This window comes from Drosophila biarmipes, chromosome X, assembly GCF_025231255.1.
Source record: "Drosophila biarmipes strain raj3 chromosome X, RU_DBia_V1.1, whole genome shotgun sequence".
Classification (NCBI taxonomy): Eukaryota; Metazoa; Arthropoda; class Insecta; order Diptera; family Drosophilidae; genus Drosophila; species Drosophila biarmipes.
In genome coordinates, this window is record NC_066611.1 from 26,427,117 (window position 1) to 26,445,684 (window position 18,568).

At 51.0% G+C, this 18,568-nt stretch overlaps 2 protein-coding genes and 1 long non-coding RNA gene across 3 annotated transcripts in view; 2 read left to right on the plus strand and 1 right to left on the minus strand.

Moving 5' to 3' along the window:
* Positions 1 to 3,440, minus strand: part of LOC127011590 (uncharacterized) — a 55,533-nt gene extending 52,093 nt beyond the window's left edge. The window contains exons 1-2 of the long non-coding RNA XR_007764688.1: positions 3,307 to 3,440; positions 3,123 to 3,222 (exon numbers count right to left, since the gene is read on the minus strand). This is a non-coding gene — a long non-coding RNA (uncharacterized LOC127011590). The remainder of the gene's footprint in view (positions 1 to 3,122; positions 3,223 to 3,306) is intronic.
* On the plus strand, positions 471 to 1,248 carry LOC108024127 (uncharacterized). Its single transcript, XM_017093909.2, has one exon. It carries the CDS (start codon positions 520 to 522, stop codon positions 1,066 to 1,068), a length of 549 nt encoding a protein of 182 aa, XP_016949398.1. The 5' UTR covers positions 471 to 519; the 3' UTR covers positions 1,069 to 1,248.
* A 12,617-nt stretch (positions 3,441 to 16,057) lies between the features above and the next one.
* LOC108024248 (uncharacterized) lies at positions 16,058 to 17,985 on the plus strand. The gene is made up of 3 exons (XM_017094130.3): positions 16,058 to 16,317; positions 16,405 to 16,677; positions 17,256 to 17,985. The coding sequence occupies exons 1-3, from the start codon at positions 16,246 to 16,248 to the stop codon at positions 17,349 to 17,351; spliced, it is 441 nt and encodes a 146-aa protein (XP_016949619.1). The 5' UTR covers positions 16,058 to 16,245; the 3' UTR covers positions 17,352 to 17,985.
* The last annotated feature ends 583 nt before the right edge of the window (positions 17,986 to 18,568 follow it).

Below are 18,568 nucleotides of genomic sequence, written 5' to 3' on the forward strand. Positions count from 1 at the left end.
CAAGAGCCATTAACCCAAGGCAGTTGCAGCTGCTGCACACTTGGGAAGCGCGTCACTGGAGTCTCGGTTAAGAAATGAGGATGGTTAAATACCACGAATTGCGCACTCATTACTTTTAGCTTTGCAGCACTACAATCTAGTCTATTACCTTCCTCCCCTCAGCGGTATATGTTACCTAATACACCACAAGTAATGTTCAGGACCTGGATAAACAAGTGTAAAGTGCAGCGCAAGGGCAATTCCATCTAAATTCTGAGTCGAGAATAGAGTTTCAAAAATAATAACATGCAATAAATAAAAATAAATACAGATCACCCAACAAGGCGTAAAAAAGCACTCCCCCATTCATGTCTGGGAACAAAGCCCGCGACAAACAAGAAAACATGTGGCGTTTTCGGCGCGAAACTAGAACCCCAGTTGCTTCCAGGTGCTATATAAACCCGGCCTGGCCAGCGGAAAGTATCAATCAACCAGCTCTAGTTTTCAGCACCGAAGACCAGCAAATCCTCAAGAGAAACCATGACCAAGCTCAGCCTGTGCCTCCTGCTCGTCGTCCTGGCGGTCGCCGCCACCCAGGCGGACGATGACCGGCGCCCCTGCCTCGGCCGGTGCACGGGCCTCTCCTCCGGGAAGAGCGTGTGCATCCGCAACAAGGTGACCAACGTGTGCACCCGCCTGCCGGCCTGCCGCCTGAGGGAGAAGAACTGCCGCCGCCGGGACAGTGGCCTGGAGCCCATCCGGGAGACCTGCATCACCCGCTGCCGCAACATCCCCGGCACCAGCGGCGTGGGCCAGTGCGCCTCCAAGCTGCGTCAGAGGCCCCTGAGCCAGGGCAAGCGCACCCGGGAGTGCCAGAGGAGGCCGTGCCTCGACGACAAGCAGGCCAGCTGCTGGAGGGACCAGCAGGGCGCCTGCATCCTGCAGACCCGCTGCGAGGCCCAGCGGAGGAACTGCGTCCGCGACCAGCTCAACCAGTGGGTCCGGGCCAGCCAGTGGAGCTGCCAGGGCAACGTCGTGGGAGGAGGCATCCGCCGCTGCCGCAAGAGGCCCATCATCATCAAGGACTGAGGTTGCCCCGTGAGGAGCACCCCCTCTGCGGACCCCCAATGGAATCCCGGCGTCGACCCCTGCTTAGCCTTAGTTTTTTTTACCCCCTCCCTCTGCCTTAGGTGGACCCACACAAATATGGACTTTCTTAAAGCCTTGATGTGAACTTGTTTCCGCCTGAATAAAATCGTAATAACCATATATTCAAAATGTAATTAAGGGGAAGGATTTATATGCTTTTGTTGTTGGCCGAATTCTTTGTTTTAAACACATTTTAATGTTGCTGTTTTGATATTCGCGCTAGCCTGTGTGTGTGGGAGGTCTTTAAATGTGCATTCGGGCGCAAAGGGGCGGTGTAGGTGCCATGCTTGCGCTCCTCTGGCCACTGGACGTGGGGTCGAGTGGGCCAGCGTGCCAACAGAGTGCTGGGAGTCCGACCAGCTGACAGGTGGGCCTTCGTAGGCTTGCAGGCCATCCGCCCCCAGGAAGGGGTCTGGTCCTTTTGGCGGCCCACAGCAAAGAACAAATCTCAGAATTGGATTGGCTCGGCTCTCTTCGGTGCTTCAGAGTGATGGTGTGCAAATCTCTATATGAAATAAAATTGACTGGACTACGCATTTCGTTCCGAAACACCCTTAGTTCTCAGTGCAGTCCCGAGAGGGCAGGATGACACTTAGTAGGTGGTCCACGCAGGGTCCCGAGTGGGCGTGGCGCGTGTACTTAAGCCGGGTTAAGGGGAGGCCACCGTGCGCCGATTTTCCGCCCCTTTCGAGTGGCCTGCCCAAAGCAGAACTTGTCGTGCTTCGCCTAACGTAAGCCGGGGACAATGTCGCGGCGAAACGAGGGCAGAAAGGGTTGACGTGGGCCATCCTTTGGTGGCTTCATAGTAAGTACGTGTAAGTCAAGTGGCGGACAGCGCCGGAAAATAACGATTTCCCCAAGTGGCAAGATCAAATCGACCAATACTATCAGTATTGCAAAAGAGGCCTGTGTGTAAGTCAACTATGCAGCCTCATAAAACTTCAAAATTCGATTCTGCATGAAAAATCGCATTATCAATCACGGGAAATCCGCGGGCACAGTGCAGGTGGATACCTGGTCGAATCGCTGTGCGGTGCCGCAACTCAATTAAAAGGCTCTTTCGCAGCGACTAGCCCGCGAACTCCGGCCAACGGGGAGCCCCGTTCCCTTCCCGCTGCAGTTCCAGTGCCCCCCGATGGCCCGGGGTCAGGCCAGCCATAACCCATCGACGGAGCGCCGCGATTTGTTCACACACGCCAAATGACGGTCGTGGGGCACCGCAAAAAGGGACTCAGAAAGGTCACAGGCGCAGATGAGGGTCAGGATAACCGTCGGCCTGTCTGGACGGGATGCACCGGGAGAAAAGTTTCCCCGATTGGGAGGCTAAATCAAGGAACTTTGACTTGAACTTATAATTTTAGGCATGTTTTTTTTTCTTTTTTAAATATAATATCTATTAACACACATGGGAAATGCACAGCTACCGGCCAAAGTGCTAACGTAGAGCCCCGAAAGGAAAGAGAAGTGAACGAAAGGAAGAAAACGAACGGACAACTTAGATTTCACTCATAAAACGGGGCTTATATAATGCATTCCAGTTTTTAACGAGCACACACATATTTATGTTCCAATGTTACTGCTCTGGAAATGCAAAGGTAGAACCAAAAGGAGAAAGAGAGAAGTGAACTAAAGGAAGAAAAACGGACAACTCAAATTTCACTCATAAAACGGGGTTTATATAATGCTTTCCAGTTTTTAATACACTTGCATGTGCATGCACCTAGAAGGCTTCAAAATGGCTGAAAGTGACAGAAAATGGCTGGCACATGCACAGCTAACGTTTAAAAATAAAACGCAGTGCCACGATCAAAAGGAAAAAGAACGAATAGAGAAACGAAAATTACTGGAAAATGGATGGAAAGTGCACAGTTAACGGTTAAGGTATAGATTTCCCAGTTGGGAAGACTAAATTACAAAGCCAATAAGTCAGTGTACATGGATTTTAAGTAGCTATAGCTGGAAAATATAAGGCATTTTCAGTTGGTAACACTTACCTGCATACATAAGCTGGTGCAGGAGGCTTGGAAATGACTTGCAAATCACTGGAAAACGGCTGGAAAATGCGCAGTTATAGGCCAACACCTCTCGCAAAACCTTGAAAAAAGGGAAAGAAAGGAAATAGTAGAATTTATTAAAAAAAGGGGTAATTAAACATTATAGTTTTTAATGAAGACATACCTATGGTAATGCAGGTAAAGGGTTTGCAACGGCCAGAAAATGGCTGGAAAATGCACAGTTAACGGTGAGAAATCACACGCGGAACCACGAACGAAAGAAAACGCGAGAAAACTAGTGGGGACCGCGCGCGCGGGTGTTGATTGACGCACTTGTCAAGAGGAACTAAGTTAAGCCCAGCTTAGGGAACGCACTCCAGGCCAGAGCGGAGACCTTGAGCGGGTGGAGAGGCAGAGAGCGGGGCGAGGGCTCTCCTGGCAGGTCGAGCGAGTGAGGCGGAGACAAGTGCAAGAACTGCTCATTGATACACTTGCAAAGCTAAGCTCAGAGGGCGGAGAGTCGGAGAGTCGGAGCGAGAGGCGGATGGGGAGAGCGATGGGTAAGTGCACACACACTTGTACAAGTGCATACCCTGTGAGTACACGTATGCCAGGTGAGCGAACGAACCAACGGTTGTTTTCCCCGGAACTGACTTCCACTTGCTCCAAATTATGTTCGCCTGGATGTATGTACGAGCCCACGAAAAAGAAATTTGCATTTCGGCTCATTTTTGTGGAGCGAATCGAAGGAATTCCCTTGCAGCTACCTATATTTCCTGTTCGCCTGGTATCGCGGGTCAAAACATTTGGGACGGTTTTGCCGACTTTCTGTTTTAAAGTACCAGGCGAACACAACTATGAATTAACCCAGCCACAGTTGGCTATTCTCTGCCTAGAAGTGCAGTGTTTTGAAAGGTTTTTATTAAGTATACATTTTATTAATTATATATAGCCGCCCAAAAGCATGCTAGAGAATAAGCTAACTATTGAACATGCAGTTTTAATTTTTCTGTCTTACAATTCGTGTAATACTCTTAACACATTGCAGTGCAGATCAGCACTTGGCTTCTGACCCAGTCAGTTGCAACTAAGGGAAACCCAGCATAGGTTGAGCTCATGGAGGAACACAGGTTAGGAAGCACTGAGGACCCATGATAAACTAAGACGCATGAAAACATCCCACAACATTTCCTCCGATTTCTCTCAGTGCATCGGCGGGTCTGCCCAGCCACATTCACATAATTATAAACTGCTGGGCCCGGCGGAAATTGGGGGCGACGGGGCCGGCGAAGAATGTACCCAAGAACATTACCGAACCCTGCGGGTGCGAGGCGTGCCCAGAGCCCCGACGTCCCGGATCCCGGATAGTGCTCGCAGTTTAATTTCCCAGGACGGGACGCACTACAAGCAGGCTGCAGGAAGCCGGATAACTGCGTCCGCTGATTGCACCACGGAAATGAAATTAGATGAACACGAGGCTGGCGGTGAAGGTCGCGGAGGGCGCAGGAAAACATAGGGCCAACCCCCACTCCCACGGTCTCCTAATGAGTTGGCGGTGAAAAGTGTGTGTGACCCGACTGGCAACTTGTTGACAAACCGTCGCCCAATTTAATTACTTGCAAATGAGTTCGGCGGCGACAGATCACGAGGCTAATTATCCGCCCAAAGCAGCCGGAAAACCTCGCGAGATCTGCGAAGTCCCACGAAAAGCCCCTCGGTATCTGAGTTCTTTGGCGGGGTAACACTCGCAAGCACATCCCAAAAATGCTTATGTTTCGATTAAGGTGTGGTCAGGTGACAAAGTCACTCTTCACCAAGGGGGTGTAGTTATGTGGTGGCAATGCATACAGTAGATGCAGATGTAGGATAATAGGGGAACACAACAGGGTACCAGCTAGTAGGCTTCTTTTTGGGTGACTTCGCCACATCGAGCTGCCATCAAAATGTCAAATGTGGCTTCGTAATACGCTTGATAGAGGGTCAATTTTGCATCTTAATTGGATTTAATGTCGCCTCCGAGCGGCTCGCAGAAAAGCGATGGGGAAACAATCGACGGTGGAAATTGCTTCATGAAAGCAAACAAAACTCGTTTTCATATGCAAGGGGTGTCGCTCCCCTCGGCAGGGGCGTGCATCTGCATACATTTAAACTTTTCACGAAACTCCCTGTTTATTTACTTAGTTGTGCTCGTGTTTGCTTTCGCGGTTGTCCCCGTTCGCCGAACAATGCCCAGCAGCAGAAGTTGCCGCGTGGGGAAACAGCCAGAATAAAACAGTTTGCATAATTCAGTAATTTACTCTTTCGGCTAAAAATAGCGAGCCGACAACAGTGGAGGCCGACAGGGGCGTTTTGATTATCCGATGCTCCTAATCGATCCCAGGAGCCAGGGGCGAACCCGGAAGGCAGTCGCTCCTCACGGCCCCCGTCCCCGGCTCCGCAAGCGAGACAAATGGCCAACACACGCCCTCGGCTGCATTTGAAATGGCCAGCAGAAACTGCAGCCCGAATGTCCGGATGGGCGAGCCGGGATAACAGATGGAGGCGCGCTGGTTCTTAGTGGCAAGTCATAAATGTCAGGGGCTTCTTAGACCCAATCCGCGTCCAGGCTCCCATCAGTCCACTGAGCAGAGCACCCCGCACAAAAGTAGTTGCGTGAAGCAAGCAAATAAATATTTACATGACCACATCGGCAAGCCACTCGAGTTTCAAAAACACATCTTTGTACGAAAAGGCCAGGGCCACCCAGTTCCTCGGAAAGCCCGCCCAAAATGTTCCCAGTGTATTTATTCGGCTGACAAATAACCCAAAATGTGATTGATGACGGTCGTGACACGCTGACACATATAAATGCCTGCAAATGGAGCACGAGACGCTGCCGCTGACGTGTCATGAGGGACGGACTCGGACTCGGACCCGGAATCAGGAGTCCATACGCGTATGGGGACCAGGACCCCCGGATCCGGCCCTTGGCCCCGCCAAAAACCTTTGTTTTGGCAATAGGCGTGCGTGATTTCTGCGGCCGCATCATTAGTCAGCGCTCTAAGTGCTTTTCTTGGGAAACTCGCCGGCGGGGAGGGCCGAGCTTAACTTGCGATTATTGCCATTCATTGCCGAGACCAAGTGTGTCAACAAACTTCTCGGGTCCCCGGGACTCCCCCTCCCCACTTTCGAGGACCCCCCGCAACTGAGACACAACTTTCGCAGCCAAACGAATGCAATTTGTAGTCCAGGAGAAGATGGCCCCGGGCTTTCATTTACATTAGGTAATTACCTGGAAAATCCGCGGAGAATGGCTGAAAAATGGGGAGGTGGGGCTAGTAGCCTGGCTGCGCCACCGGCCGACTTTTCCGACCTCGGGCATGGGCAATGGGCGACTCTGCCAGCCTAATTAGGGGGAGTCCTGCTTTGAGAGGCGCCACACTGGCAACGTAGTGCATTCGCAGGGAGTTCAAGCAGCAAGGCCCTATTTAAGGCGTTTCTGTGGGACAGCGAAGTGGATACTTTGTTTCCATGAAAGCCGCTGCTGTTGACTAGCCCATGCGTTTTCTAAAACTTTTGTATGGGTCTGCTTGCTATCTTCCTAAGAGCCGGAAAACTTCTGACCGCCTGAAAATAACCGTAAGGCAAATAAGAATATGAACTGCGATAAGCATCTCTGGATAAGCTCGGGTGGGGGATGCTCCCGATAACATGGCGGTTTCCATGGGGGTGTATTGTTCCCTCCTTCGCAGTTGATGTACCAACGCGGAGCGTCCTGCTCGGATACGTGAGCGCCGGCCATTTGGATCGGGTGACATATGTCCCTCCCCGGGCTCCCCGAGGAGGCGGGCTGCCCATCTTTATGCGGCTCAAGTGGTTTCGGCCCAAAACTGCGTATACAAATTGCCGGCAATTTTGAAACACGACCAGCCACTCGGCTCCCACCCCACTCCTCTCCCGGAGCGAAGGCGGTGGCTCCACCCGAGAACTGATGACACGTCAATTCGGATGGGCCTATGCAGGCGGACACCCGTGGGTGTGCGGTGGGGAGCCCCGCCCACCCAGCGGCCCGCCGCCTTCGGTGGACACTGCAACACATTCCCATGCTCAGTCTGCGGCTGGCCTCGCATAAGTTGGAGTTCTCCACGCAAGGCGGGATGCTGGCTGAGACTTTAGAGGGACGCAATCAAATGACATCTTTTACTACGGATGGAGCAGGAAAAGTTTCTACACGGCAACTAAGAATAACTGCCCTGCTAAGACCCACATTATTAGTCACTAGTACTTCTTTATGGGTCCTGCCCCCTGGACACCCCACCGGCCTGCCCCGCCGTCGCTCCATAATGTGTCTTGACATAAAAATGCAGTCAACTCTCTTGACAAATTTTACTTTTATTACACGCTTCGCGTAGTAATTCGCCCATGCGAATTTGTGTACTTGGCATTTGCACATTATCGATGTGCGAGCTTCCTTCTCCAGATGTGTGTGGCATTGGGGTGTAAAAGTTGGGCCCCGATTGCCGGGGGCAGCTTTTCCCCATCCTGCTGCCACCACGGACCCGGGCCCGGGACTGCCAGCTACACTAACTGAAGAAACGTGTAGTTCTTGAGGTACATGAATGGCCACAGTCCTGGCTCATAGATACGTCGTGAACTGATGTGCAAAATTCCTTTGAAGCACCATGAATAATGTTAGGGGGCTTACTGTAGGTGGGGTAAAATTGTTTGTTTCGACTACTTGAAATCGCAGCTTTAATGCAATTTTCCAGCTCATTATCCCAGGGATACGCCGCGAATTTCCAGCCAGTTCGGTGGGAGTTTCGCCAAGACCCACTAAATAGCCGCGAGTCGGTGGATTTTCGAGGGCTTTTCCGCAGACACGGCTCCTTATTGCGACTGCTTTCTTCCCACGGCACACTTGTGCTGCAGCAAATTGTTTTAGGCGCGACGCCGCGTCCTTGCAAGGCCTCCCTGCGTGTGCTCCTGCGCATTTATTGGGTGTGTGTGGACCGAATCCGCTCGCCCGCTCCGACTGAAGGGCAATCGATTTCGCGCCTTAGTCGCAGTCGCCACCTGATTAGCATAATGTGACGTGTGAGCGTGCTGCCGAGGACGTGTCGGGGCTGGCCAGGGGGAGTGGCAGGCACTTTCAATCTGGCCAGAAAACCGTTCGCATTTCGGGGGGAATGTTTCAAATCGGCGTCTCTGCGCCGTTCGGCGACATTTCATCTCAGCAAACGCGACACGCGACAGCTTCATTTCGGGCTCCCCAGCCCGCGGAAAGCAGCGACTCCAAGTGCCTTCCCTTTGACGTCAGCCGCTGACAGCTGAAGGGCTGAGCCCGGCCACTCACAAACAGTCGGAGGCAGGCCGCTGAACTTTGGGAGCTCGCAGACTCTCCTGCTCGAGATTGAAACTCGCACGCGGACTGTGCTAGTGGCGAAACGGCTTCCCTCCATTTAAATATTGATTGATTAACAGGTAGCCCCAGGTCCCCTCGGCTCGCCACATGCTGCAGTCTGCCTTTGTCAACACAGTGCTGCGACCATCCCCGCGGAGGCAGGGGCGATTCTTCGGAAGACTGCTAGATACAGCTCCGTCCCAGATAGACCGACTCCGACCCCTTGAAACACTCCTCCAGGACATGCGAACGCCATTAAAGCCGCTCAGGAAGTTGCTGGCCGGCAACCATTATGTTTGATATACGACAATAACGCGGATAATGTGTTAGAGGAGCTCAAGCTGGACGCAGGACGGGGCGCAGGGCGAGGGACACAGGACTGAGACTCGGCCATAAATTAGTGCGAAGGCCAAGTTGTCTGAGCCAAGGCGGTGGCTCGTGGCCCAAAGTGAAATTAAGTGCAGGTAAAGTGCATCCCAACCTGCGGTCTTTCGGATCCCACGGATGCTTGGATGCTGGGTGAACTAAAGTCAGCCACTGGAAATAGCTTGAGGGCCTGAAAACGGCTATAACTTAATTTCGTACGTTCGTACACGTGCTTGAGTTCGTTTTGGGATGTATTATATATGTAGGTACAGACCCTTTTCTCAGTATATTCTGTCGATCTTAACTGTGAGGTGAGAACCACTGTATAAATACCTTTTAGTGGGAACTTTAAGGTCGTTTATCTCGAACCAATTGAAGCTGGCCCTTGTAGCAGATAAACTTCCTTAATCCCGAGATTGCATTGCCAGACAGCCGGCTCCCCCTTCCGAGGAACGCCCCGGGAACCGGGCAGTTCAGTAATAGATATATCCACGGCTTAATCCTTTAAGTTGCCAATTACAATGAAAATTGATTTTATTTCGCTGGCTGTCGGACTTTTTCCTGCTTTCCCATCCCGGCGGCGCCCTTTTACTTGGCCTTTGTTTTGGCCCAGTCTGCCGGACAGCAGCACCCACTATCCCGGCATCCACCTCCCAGCACCCACCGCCCTTGCCGGGACGTTCATGGGAGCACAGCTGGCTTTCACTTTCGGCTTTCACTCTGGTTTCGCTTGTCTGGTGGCAAAGTGCCGAATGTACATAATGCCAGTGGATTAGGGCTTAGTTTATCAGCGTTTTCACTGCCAATGTCAAGGTCAAGCTCATAAGCGCGTATGACAACAGCACCGAGCTGTGTGTGGCCTGGTTTACTGTGTCTGTGTGCTGGGTGCACTGGGAGCTGGGAGAGGTGAGCTGGTGTATCCCAGCAAGGCCCGACCTTCACTTGCAGAGAGAAGAAAACGTAGGCGCGGGAGGATTCCCAGAAGCGCCAAGCCCAAATCTTCGGTTTTCACCATTCTTAATAGCGCGAGTTGTATTTGTTTCTCCCAGTGTAGGGCACATTGAAAATAACTTTGGCATTAGCTCTCTCCCCGCCTGCAGTCGCCAGCTGTTGAGCCACTGGTCATCTCTTCTTCATCTCCGGCTATTAACATACAATTATGCCGAAACGCCAATCAAATGCAGACAGGAGCGGAACGGGCGCGTTCCGCCCGAAGACCCCCTCCCAGTTGCACTTCCAGTGCCAATCCTATTCCCAATCCCAGTCCCAACCCCACCCCCATCCCAGCCAACGGCCAGTGTCCTTGCTCCTTGGCGCTCGACAAGGCCATTTATCGTAATATGCGAGCGCGTGCGGGAATCGTTGTTATGATTTAAGGATCCCGATTTGCGGCAATCACAGTATCGCAGTTTCTCGGGCACATGGACGAGTCGACCATAGAAGGCAAAGTAAGAGAATAAAAACGCTCAAGTGTCTTCGTCGAAAAGCCATGGCCTGCATATACTTTTGGGAACTCCACTATGTGTACTCAAGGGCTAGCTTCTCTTCTCGACTACATTCGCTTAACTTATTGAGTTTCCACACGATAAAAAATACGTATTCATGTAAATTATTTTCTTTGTGCATACGAATGTTGGCCATTGTTTTACTTCGATTATCCGGGGGAATCGTAAAACGCTATTAAATGTAAATGGAAACCACTTGTTCCTATTTAATACCTTGTTCATTTGTTTAACAACTTTTCCCCCAAGGCAGGGAAGTCAAACCCAATCGTAAGGGTTGATAACAGTGCGCCGAAATAAAGTGAAAGGCATTGCGAATCTGTATGCGAGACCTCAGTGTCTGGCTTCTCAAATGTGTCTATTTGATTTAACTCTTTCTGTCTATTTCGGCCACTTTGTACGGAGAAGCAGCTTAACATAATGACTTCCACAGGTTTGGCAACAAGGTAGCTTCTGCAGTTTGTGCTAGCCTTTCTAGAGCAATCACGGCTGAGGTAAGGACATGTGTTTTTAAATGGTATTTAATCAAGCAAAAGCATCATGTTAAATATTATTATAGATGTTCTTATTATGGAACATAATCCACAATTTCCAGGGCCCTGAGACAGCGTTTGGGAGACACCGGAAGAGAAGTTTCCCAGAGTCTTCCCTACCACATATATTTATAATCGGTTCACCTCTTTATTCAATGTTTAATTGAATAACACTGAGTCACTGCGGTTCTTTCCGGGAAATCTCAGCTTCGCGCTCAATGGGCGACATTTGCCAGCACCATCTGCGAGCACGGGGCAAATTGAAAACTGTTAATGTCATTTGCGATTTGATCACAGCACCTCGTTACTTCGAACCTCCGGCGGAGGGAAAGCTGCCAGTCGACGCAGCTGATAATTTGATTATTATGTGCAGCGCGAGGCTGCACACATACAGGCACTCGATGCGAGGGAGGGGCCAATCATCAGCTTAGATTTCCATTTCCCGCTCGACGCCGGGGTGCCACAGATACCCAGTAGGAAGCAAACACCTCCCACGTCCAATCGCTTCCCGGTACCTTGTTGCTAAGAACGCTTCGCTTTCCAAAGGACAGTCAACAAAAGAAGGGTTTTCCTAGAGGTAAAGTGCAATCGATATTTTTGTGTTCCCTTGAAAGGAAATCCTTTGCAAAAGGGAAGAATTCGTTCGCCTTGAGTAACCGAGAAACTATTTTTTCACAAAGTTTTTCTTCCGACCGGGTATGCAAGCAGCGATTTCTATTGCCCGAGAATGTGTGCCTGGGAGATATCTTTATGTTCGCTTTATATTCGCTAGGACAACAATTTCGCGGAAGTCAATTTTCCCGTCGTAATGTTCAGTAATTGAACTAAGGATGGACAATCTGAGGAAAAAGGATATGAAGTGGACTCACAGGGAACTCCCCGAACTTGATCCTCTTTTATATCACTTATCTCAGCTTTATGCCAAGCTAAAATGGAACCAATGTTTGTCTAGCTTTCTGCTGCATGTTTATGAACTTTTTTTGGTGCCTCTTGCAAAAGACGAAACTGAAGAGCCCGTTGAAAACCCCGTCGCACTTGCAACGAAATCCGTTTATTGTTGCAAGAATTATGTAGTTCCTGTTGCTAACGGTAGCGTTTGCCTTCATCAACTAATTAAGAACTTATTACACATACCACGCGCAGCTCTCAGTAGAATAATAGTTTACACTAGGGACAACTACAGCGTGCTTTTGGACACCTAATTGGTTCCCTCCCGATAATCCGTTCAAAACAGAACCTTTGTCTGCCAATTCAATTCAATGGATGCACAAAGTCGCATCAGGAGCCGGACAATGAGGGCCAGGTCCATCTGAATAATAAGACTTCTGCATGCTCCTGCTCCTGCCAGGAGCCCAGACCTCAATTAGGGCCCAGCCAGCCGCACGGGAAGTGGTCTTTGTTAACCGACTGGTTTCCATGTCGACCGGTGTAGTGTTTGCTACACATGTACTTGAGTTATCACCAATACCGTGTGCAAGCGTAAATTCCTGGCTTTTTGCCTACGTGGTCAGTGGTCTACGTGCCAATCCAATTTCCCCGCCACATTGACTGTGGCTTTTCCCGGCTTGACTGCCTGCACGCCCTCCATCCAGACTCGAATTGAAAAAAGCAGCCACTCAGGCAAAACAATTGGGGCACCTGCACCTGCAGCCGAGCTTTCGCAGTGGCAGACAACTTCTCAGAGCCAGCGAAGCGTCTACGTAAGAGGCAAGTTCGGGCACTCGAGGCAATCGAGTCCTCGGACCCCCAGCCCAACCCCGAATTGATCAAAAATCACGCGCAGAAAATTGCTTTAAAATGCAAGGGCAGCGAAATTCGAAGGGGATGCGCAAGATGTAGCGTGAGGATGGCGGAACAGTGCGAAAAGCTTGTGAAAAGTAGGGACTCTCTGGGCTCGGGGCCGGGCTCCCTGGTGCGGACGGGGCCAACCACAGGCCAATTAAGTTGATTTGAAACTCAACGTTTTCATACACTTATAGCGGGCCATTAATGGGCCACAGGAAGACGTACTTGGCTGATTGATTGGCGAATTGATTGGCACGGAAGGGGGAGCAGTTCATCAGCATAAATTACCCGCAGAAGCCAAATTTAAGGGGAGCCACCAGCGAAGTCTAATGCTCTCTGAACCTTCAGCTCCACATTCTGCACACGAACTGAATGTACAATGCTTGACTTCGAGTCACTTAACTACAGTCCCCAACTAATTATGAGGAGCCTCCTCCGAGCAGCACATGCTCGTAGAAGAACGGAGTTTACAATGGGCTTAGAGAAAATTCAAGGGCTTCGCCTCACTCCCGGCAATCGAGGACCTGGAGCCAGGGGCGACAGATACAGCCCATGAGACATTTGCAGGATGGAGCTAGGTCATCCAGTTGCACTTGGACACTTGATTGATGGCGTTGGCACTTGAGTGCACACGATAATCATTTATAAGGCGCATGAATGTCCTATTCCGCGTGGGGTGAAACTGGGCGAGCGGGGGAAGTGGCAAAGCTGGGCGCCCAGGGGTGGTTGCCTAGCCCTGGGCAGCTGGCGTCGGCTGCAGAAGAAGGCACCCAAATACGAAGGCAACGCAGATTCAAATTCGCCCGCTATCTCAGACACCCGGGGTCGTTGCTACTTCGGGGATGTTTGGGGAGTCCTGGGGTGCTTCGGGCTCTTGGTCTCGTCACGTCAGCTGCAGAGTCTGACAGCCACTGCACGAAATTTGCATTCGAGTCGAGCCGTGTATCTGGGCAACTCTGTGTCTGGCAGATTCCCAGCTGGCACACTCCTTTGTCGAGGATGAGAAATGGCTCCCGTCTGAATACCTAGCATATCTTTCGAGGGCCTGCGATTAATTATCCCCGTGGTCGCCAGCGGTTACTCCAACTTCCGACTAATTGCCCAAGTTATGGCCAAGTTTGTCATCCTTCGGAGCCCCCAGTGAATCTCCAGGGGGGGCGAAGCAGTTCCGGGTTCGAGTTTCTTCTATATTATTAAAAGAGCCATTTCACATTGTTAATTTTTCAATCTACTTAGTTCGCTCGCCCTTGAATTTACCTCCTGTTTCATACAGTACGTGAAAGCCAGAACACTCCTATGGAGCTCACATGCCGGTAGCCTGGTGCTGCCCCCATTATCCCGTCGGAAAGCACACAAAATCGCTGATGCAGCAGCTGCCAATTACGGCGACTGCTCCTCTAATTAGATGCACCCACGCTTCCCAGTCCCGGGCCCCATCCATGACGTGGGGGAAATCGAGTGAAAGCGAAAGCGACCCCGGCCAGCCAATAAGTTGCGCTAAACATTCGCTTTCAGCAGAGTGCATTGGGCGTCAGATGAATATCCCGTGGCTAGCACTGCGGCCCCACAACTGGGTTTTCAGTCGTTTTCAAATCAATTATGGTCTACTTCTGTTGAAGTACGAAGGGTTCGATGGTTGCACTGCGATTGATCCTCAAAAGGGCCAAATCGCCAATGAACACTGAGACCTGAAGAGTAACTACAGCCTGTGGAAGTCGTTGCCAACAAAATCACTGACTGAAAGTCGGCACTCAGGGTTTCCCCACACATCCTAATCAGCAGATTCGCTGCTTATCGATGGCATGCTCGTGCCACAGCATCTGTGCTATTTTGGGAGTCGTGAAGCATGCTCTGACTGTTTGCTACCCTCGACATGCAAGGTTTATCGGTTCGTTGCTCAAGTGCAGATGCACAGTATCTGTGCACTGTGCCTACGCTTACACTGGTCACTTCCGGCTGCTGGTGCCGACTTCCGTCGAGTGGAAAGCGCCCTCGAAATTTTCCGTTCTGCCTTAGAATCTGGGCATGTATACGGGCCTCAGTCGGTCGAGGCGACTGTGCAAGCGACCTTGGGCGGGGTGGCCCCGCCTCCGATGCACCCGTTCGGTAAACGAACCACCTCCTGAATATTAGCCAATTAATATAACTCAATTTGACGTCGTGCCGGAGTGTTTCGCCTACCCTGTAAGGTATTCAAGACTTTTCAAAGAGCAGTCCGTTGGTAGGCTACGCTTTGAGGTAGAATAGAATAGAATATGAACGTAGGAATGCATTATAATGCCTTAAGTAGGCCCACGGTGCACAAATGAGTAAATAAGTACTGTAGTAAAGGCAAATATTTGGAAAATAAGTATAGGTATTGGGAACTCCCCAGAAAGCCGAGCTCTTTTAATGTACATTCCCGAACATAGTGAGGCAGCGTATTCCCACTTCGGCTGTGGAAATCGAATTTCCGCTCGTGTGCCCTGGTGTGCTGTGCGGTGCGATGTGCGGCTTGTGTCATTCGTTGTGAACTGGGAATCACGCTGCAACTGCACTGGATTCGAAATATTTGCACTTGCATCTCGGTTTCGGGTGCGAGTTGTGCCTAGTTACGTAATCAATTAGTCCCGCTGCGGTAAGTACGAAAATAAGCGATTCGGCCGTGGCTGATAACGAATTGCCGTCGAGTGGACTTATCACGACGAGGCGGAGTTGAGTTGAGCCTCAGCCGTCCAGCGGCCTCATCAGCTCGGGGGCAAGGGCTCTAGGGCCAATGATGCAGGTGGGCACGGAAGCAAAGCCGAGGGAACGGCGGCAGAGGCTTGGGCGATCTTCTGTTGGAAGTGGAAAAACACGGCGTCACTCTGCCCAGAAAAAGCTTGGCACGTCATCAAAAGCTTTCCTCACCCCACCACCAACTTGCTTGAAAATAAACATTTGAGTGTCCCTGGAGGAGGTGAGTCATGCTGTAGGTTTCAGCCCCAACACTCCCTGGTGAACATTTGAATAACGAGACCAAGAATCGGAGCTCATACTAACACCATCGCTCTCGCACTCGATTTCATTGGGTCTGAGCAACAAAAAGATCAAACATTTATTTGAGGCCAAGAGAAAATGTAAGGTGCACGAGTTCAACTATCTCACCGAACAAGCTTCATCTGTACTCAATGTTTTATTCTGCTTTCAAATACCTACAATATTTTCCAGAGCTGTTACTCGAAAATAGGAATACTCAGAATGATAAAGCACCGACGTTCGCCCGCATTTCCGGCCGTCCCGCCCCACTGTGCCTGGTGGCTCTCTCGCGTGGTGTTTGCCGCCGAGTTGGAGTGGCGAGACGGTGGGAGAATTCCGAGTGCTCGCGAGCAGAGTTCGTCGTGCTCAGCGGCGTTCTGCTCAGTGGCGTTCCGTGCGTGCTGGCGAGCGCAGTCTGAATTAGTCAGCTAGTCGCGGCGCTGTTTTCACTCGGTTCTGGGACAAGCTGGATTGGCTGGATTGGCTGGGTTGGCTGGATCGGCTGCAGTATCTGGACCCCTTGATCCGCCGGACCCCTGGGCGAAGCGAAGGCTGCCGCGATGTCGGGCAGCCAGGACTACGATCGCAAGTACCTGCGCAGCATGCCGGGCCTCTGCAAGCTGGCCTGCTTGGTAACTAGCCACAGAGTTGCTCCGCACTCGCGCACTCGCGCACTCGCATCGGTTCCCCATTCATCGCCCATCCCGCTCTCCCCACAGCTGTGCAGCTTCGTGGGACTTCTGTGCATCATCTGCGGACCCGTGCGCGTGAGCAACTTCCGCGGCAGCTTCTACCTGGCGGTGGTGTCCATCGGCTTCGTGGCCACCCTGGCCCTGCTCCTGGCCAGGTACCTGCGCGTGTGGCAGCGCCAGTTCTGCCGGTGCGATCCCACGACCTGGTCCCTGGCGGTGCACTCCTCCCTGGCCCTGGCCTACTTCGCGGCCTCCGGCCTCGTCCTGTCCCTCGACATCGGGGCCTACACGGCGGCAGCGGTAAGTTCTGCTCCCCGCAGTGGGCGGTTCCCGCCCCCAAGACCGGCCAGCCTTCGGGTGGTTTCTGGTGGGAAAATAGGTTCCTTGTGTGGCTTTTGAGCTGACGGCACACTGGCCCTTGTCCACGGCCGATTTCTGCCAAAACCAGTTAGAGGCGAAACGTGCCTCGCCCCGCAGTACAGTATCAAGATTTTGTAAAGTAAAAGGCACTCTTTTCTTTAGGTAATGTGGGAGTGTATAAAATATGTATTAATAGGAAGGCCTTTTGTTTGTACAGTCGGCTAAAGGTATCTAAATGTCAGAATGATATACATTTTTCACCAGAACGAGTCGATGTAGACATGTCCGTTTGTCCGTTTGTCCGTTTGTCCGCTTGTCCGTTTGTCCGCTTGTCCGTTTGTCCGCTTGTCCGTTCCGTGGGAACGCTAGGTCTCGGGAACTAGGAATGCATTTCTGAGACTTCTTTAGAGGTCTGCCCAATGCGTACTGCGCGTTTTCCGTGTAGGATCTCTGATTTGGGTGGCCGCAGGGCGACCTTCTTTACACCCCTCTAATGCCCGCCGCTCTTTCCTTTGCAGTTCTTCGGGCTGACCGCATTTTGCATCAACGGCCTGGAGGCCTACGGGAACTACAGGCGCAGTCGCCAAAGGGAGGTAGCCACCCAGACCATATAGACTCGGATTCCGGAGGGCAGTCCCAGTTTTGATTTCGGTGGCTCTGCTACTAGTTTGCTCCACAGTGGTCCGAGTGTGTATCTGTGCGAGAGCGGGGTCTGTGTGCGTGAGAGCGAGTATCTGTTGCATTGAGCACTGCGGGCTGATAGTTAGGCGCTGGGGTCGGAGAATATGGAGTGATTTGGTCGCCGGAACAGTTATTGGGTGTCGCCATGACTATCTAATAGTCGCCAGATATAGGTCAAGAAGTGAGGCGGATAAGGGCAGCCGACTCCAGAAAGGAATATATGTAGCAGCGAGCAAAACCATGAGAAATACCGGATGGAAACCACGAAGAGAGCGAAATTCCGATGAGATATTCGTACCTGGGCTTCTGCCTTTTGTGTTTCTCACCTGATAACTGGCTAACAAAGCGTACATGTATATACAGATCTGTACTCATTTATGTACCTCAGTTAAGTAATATTTGTGTGTCACAAGTAAATAAACTTTGAAATAGCTAGTTGGTAAGTGCGAGGCACGGTGCTTTCTGTGAACCGTTTTATAAGCACTGAATTGTTATGATTATAAATATACAAATGTTTTGTAATGCTTAAGTGGAAATACATATCCGTACACCAATACGTAAAATGTACTTATATATTCTGGTCAATGAGTGAATATGGATTGCGGTGTGGACCAACAATATAAAATGTCTATTTCTAAACCACAAAATATATTATACGCATATGATCTGCTGATATCCAAGATCCACGCTGAGACTATTGAGCATTAGTGGCCAAGCCACCCTGGCTCTTTAGCGGTTGGCTTAAACACAGTTTATAGAACATTCGTAGCCCGCTTTAAAGCAAGTACTCCGCACCCTCAGGTGGCCCAGCTGCACACCTTTGCTTACCCCATCTTATTCTTACTGAAAGTAAGACCAAGACCTCCTATCTGCTTCTGGGCTTGTCTTGGCTTCTTTAAGCTGTTGCCGTTGTGGACTTTTGAAATCTGCTGGACCTGCCACCACCGCCACCCAGCGCCCTCAGATGAACACTCACCTTGGTGTTATTACTCCCGCCCGGCCTTTGTTGTTGCTGCGCAAGGCTGCCGCCTCATTATTATACTCTTGTTCTCGGTTTGATGAAGTTTTCGCCCCTATTCCTGTCCATTTCTGGCGCGATTTATTCATAGTGCTGGCAGAGCATAAGCAAATTTTCAGCCAAGTCCGGCTA

Coding starts and splice junctions, on each gene's coding strand:
- LOC108024248 (XM_017094130.3), top strand. CDS start 16,246: ATGTCGGGCAGCCAGGACTACGATCGCAAGTACCTGCGCAGCATGCCG. Junction 16,318..16,404: donor TCTGCAAGCTGGCCTGCTTG/GTAACTAGCCAC, acceptor CTCTCCCCACAG/CTGTGCAGCTTCGTGGGACT. Junction 16,678..17,255: donor GGGCCTACACGGCGGCAGCG/GTAAGTTCTGCT, acceptor TTTCCTTTGCAG/TTCTTCGGGCTGACCGCATT.
- LOC108024127 (XM_017093909.2), top strand. CDS start 520: ATGACCAAGCTCAGCCTGTGCCTCCTGCTCGTCGTCCTGGCGGTCGCC.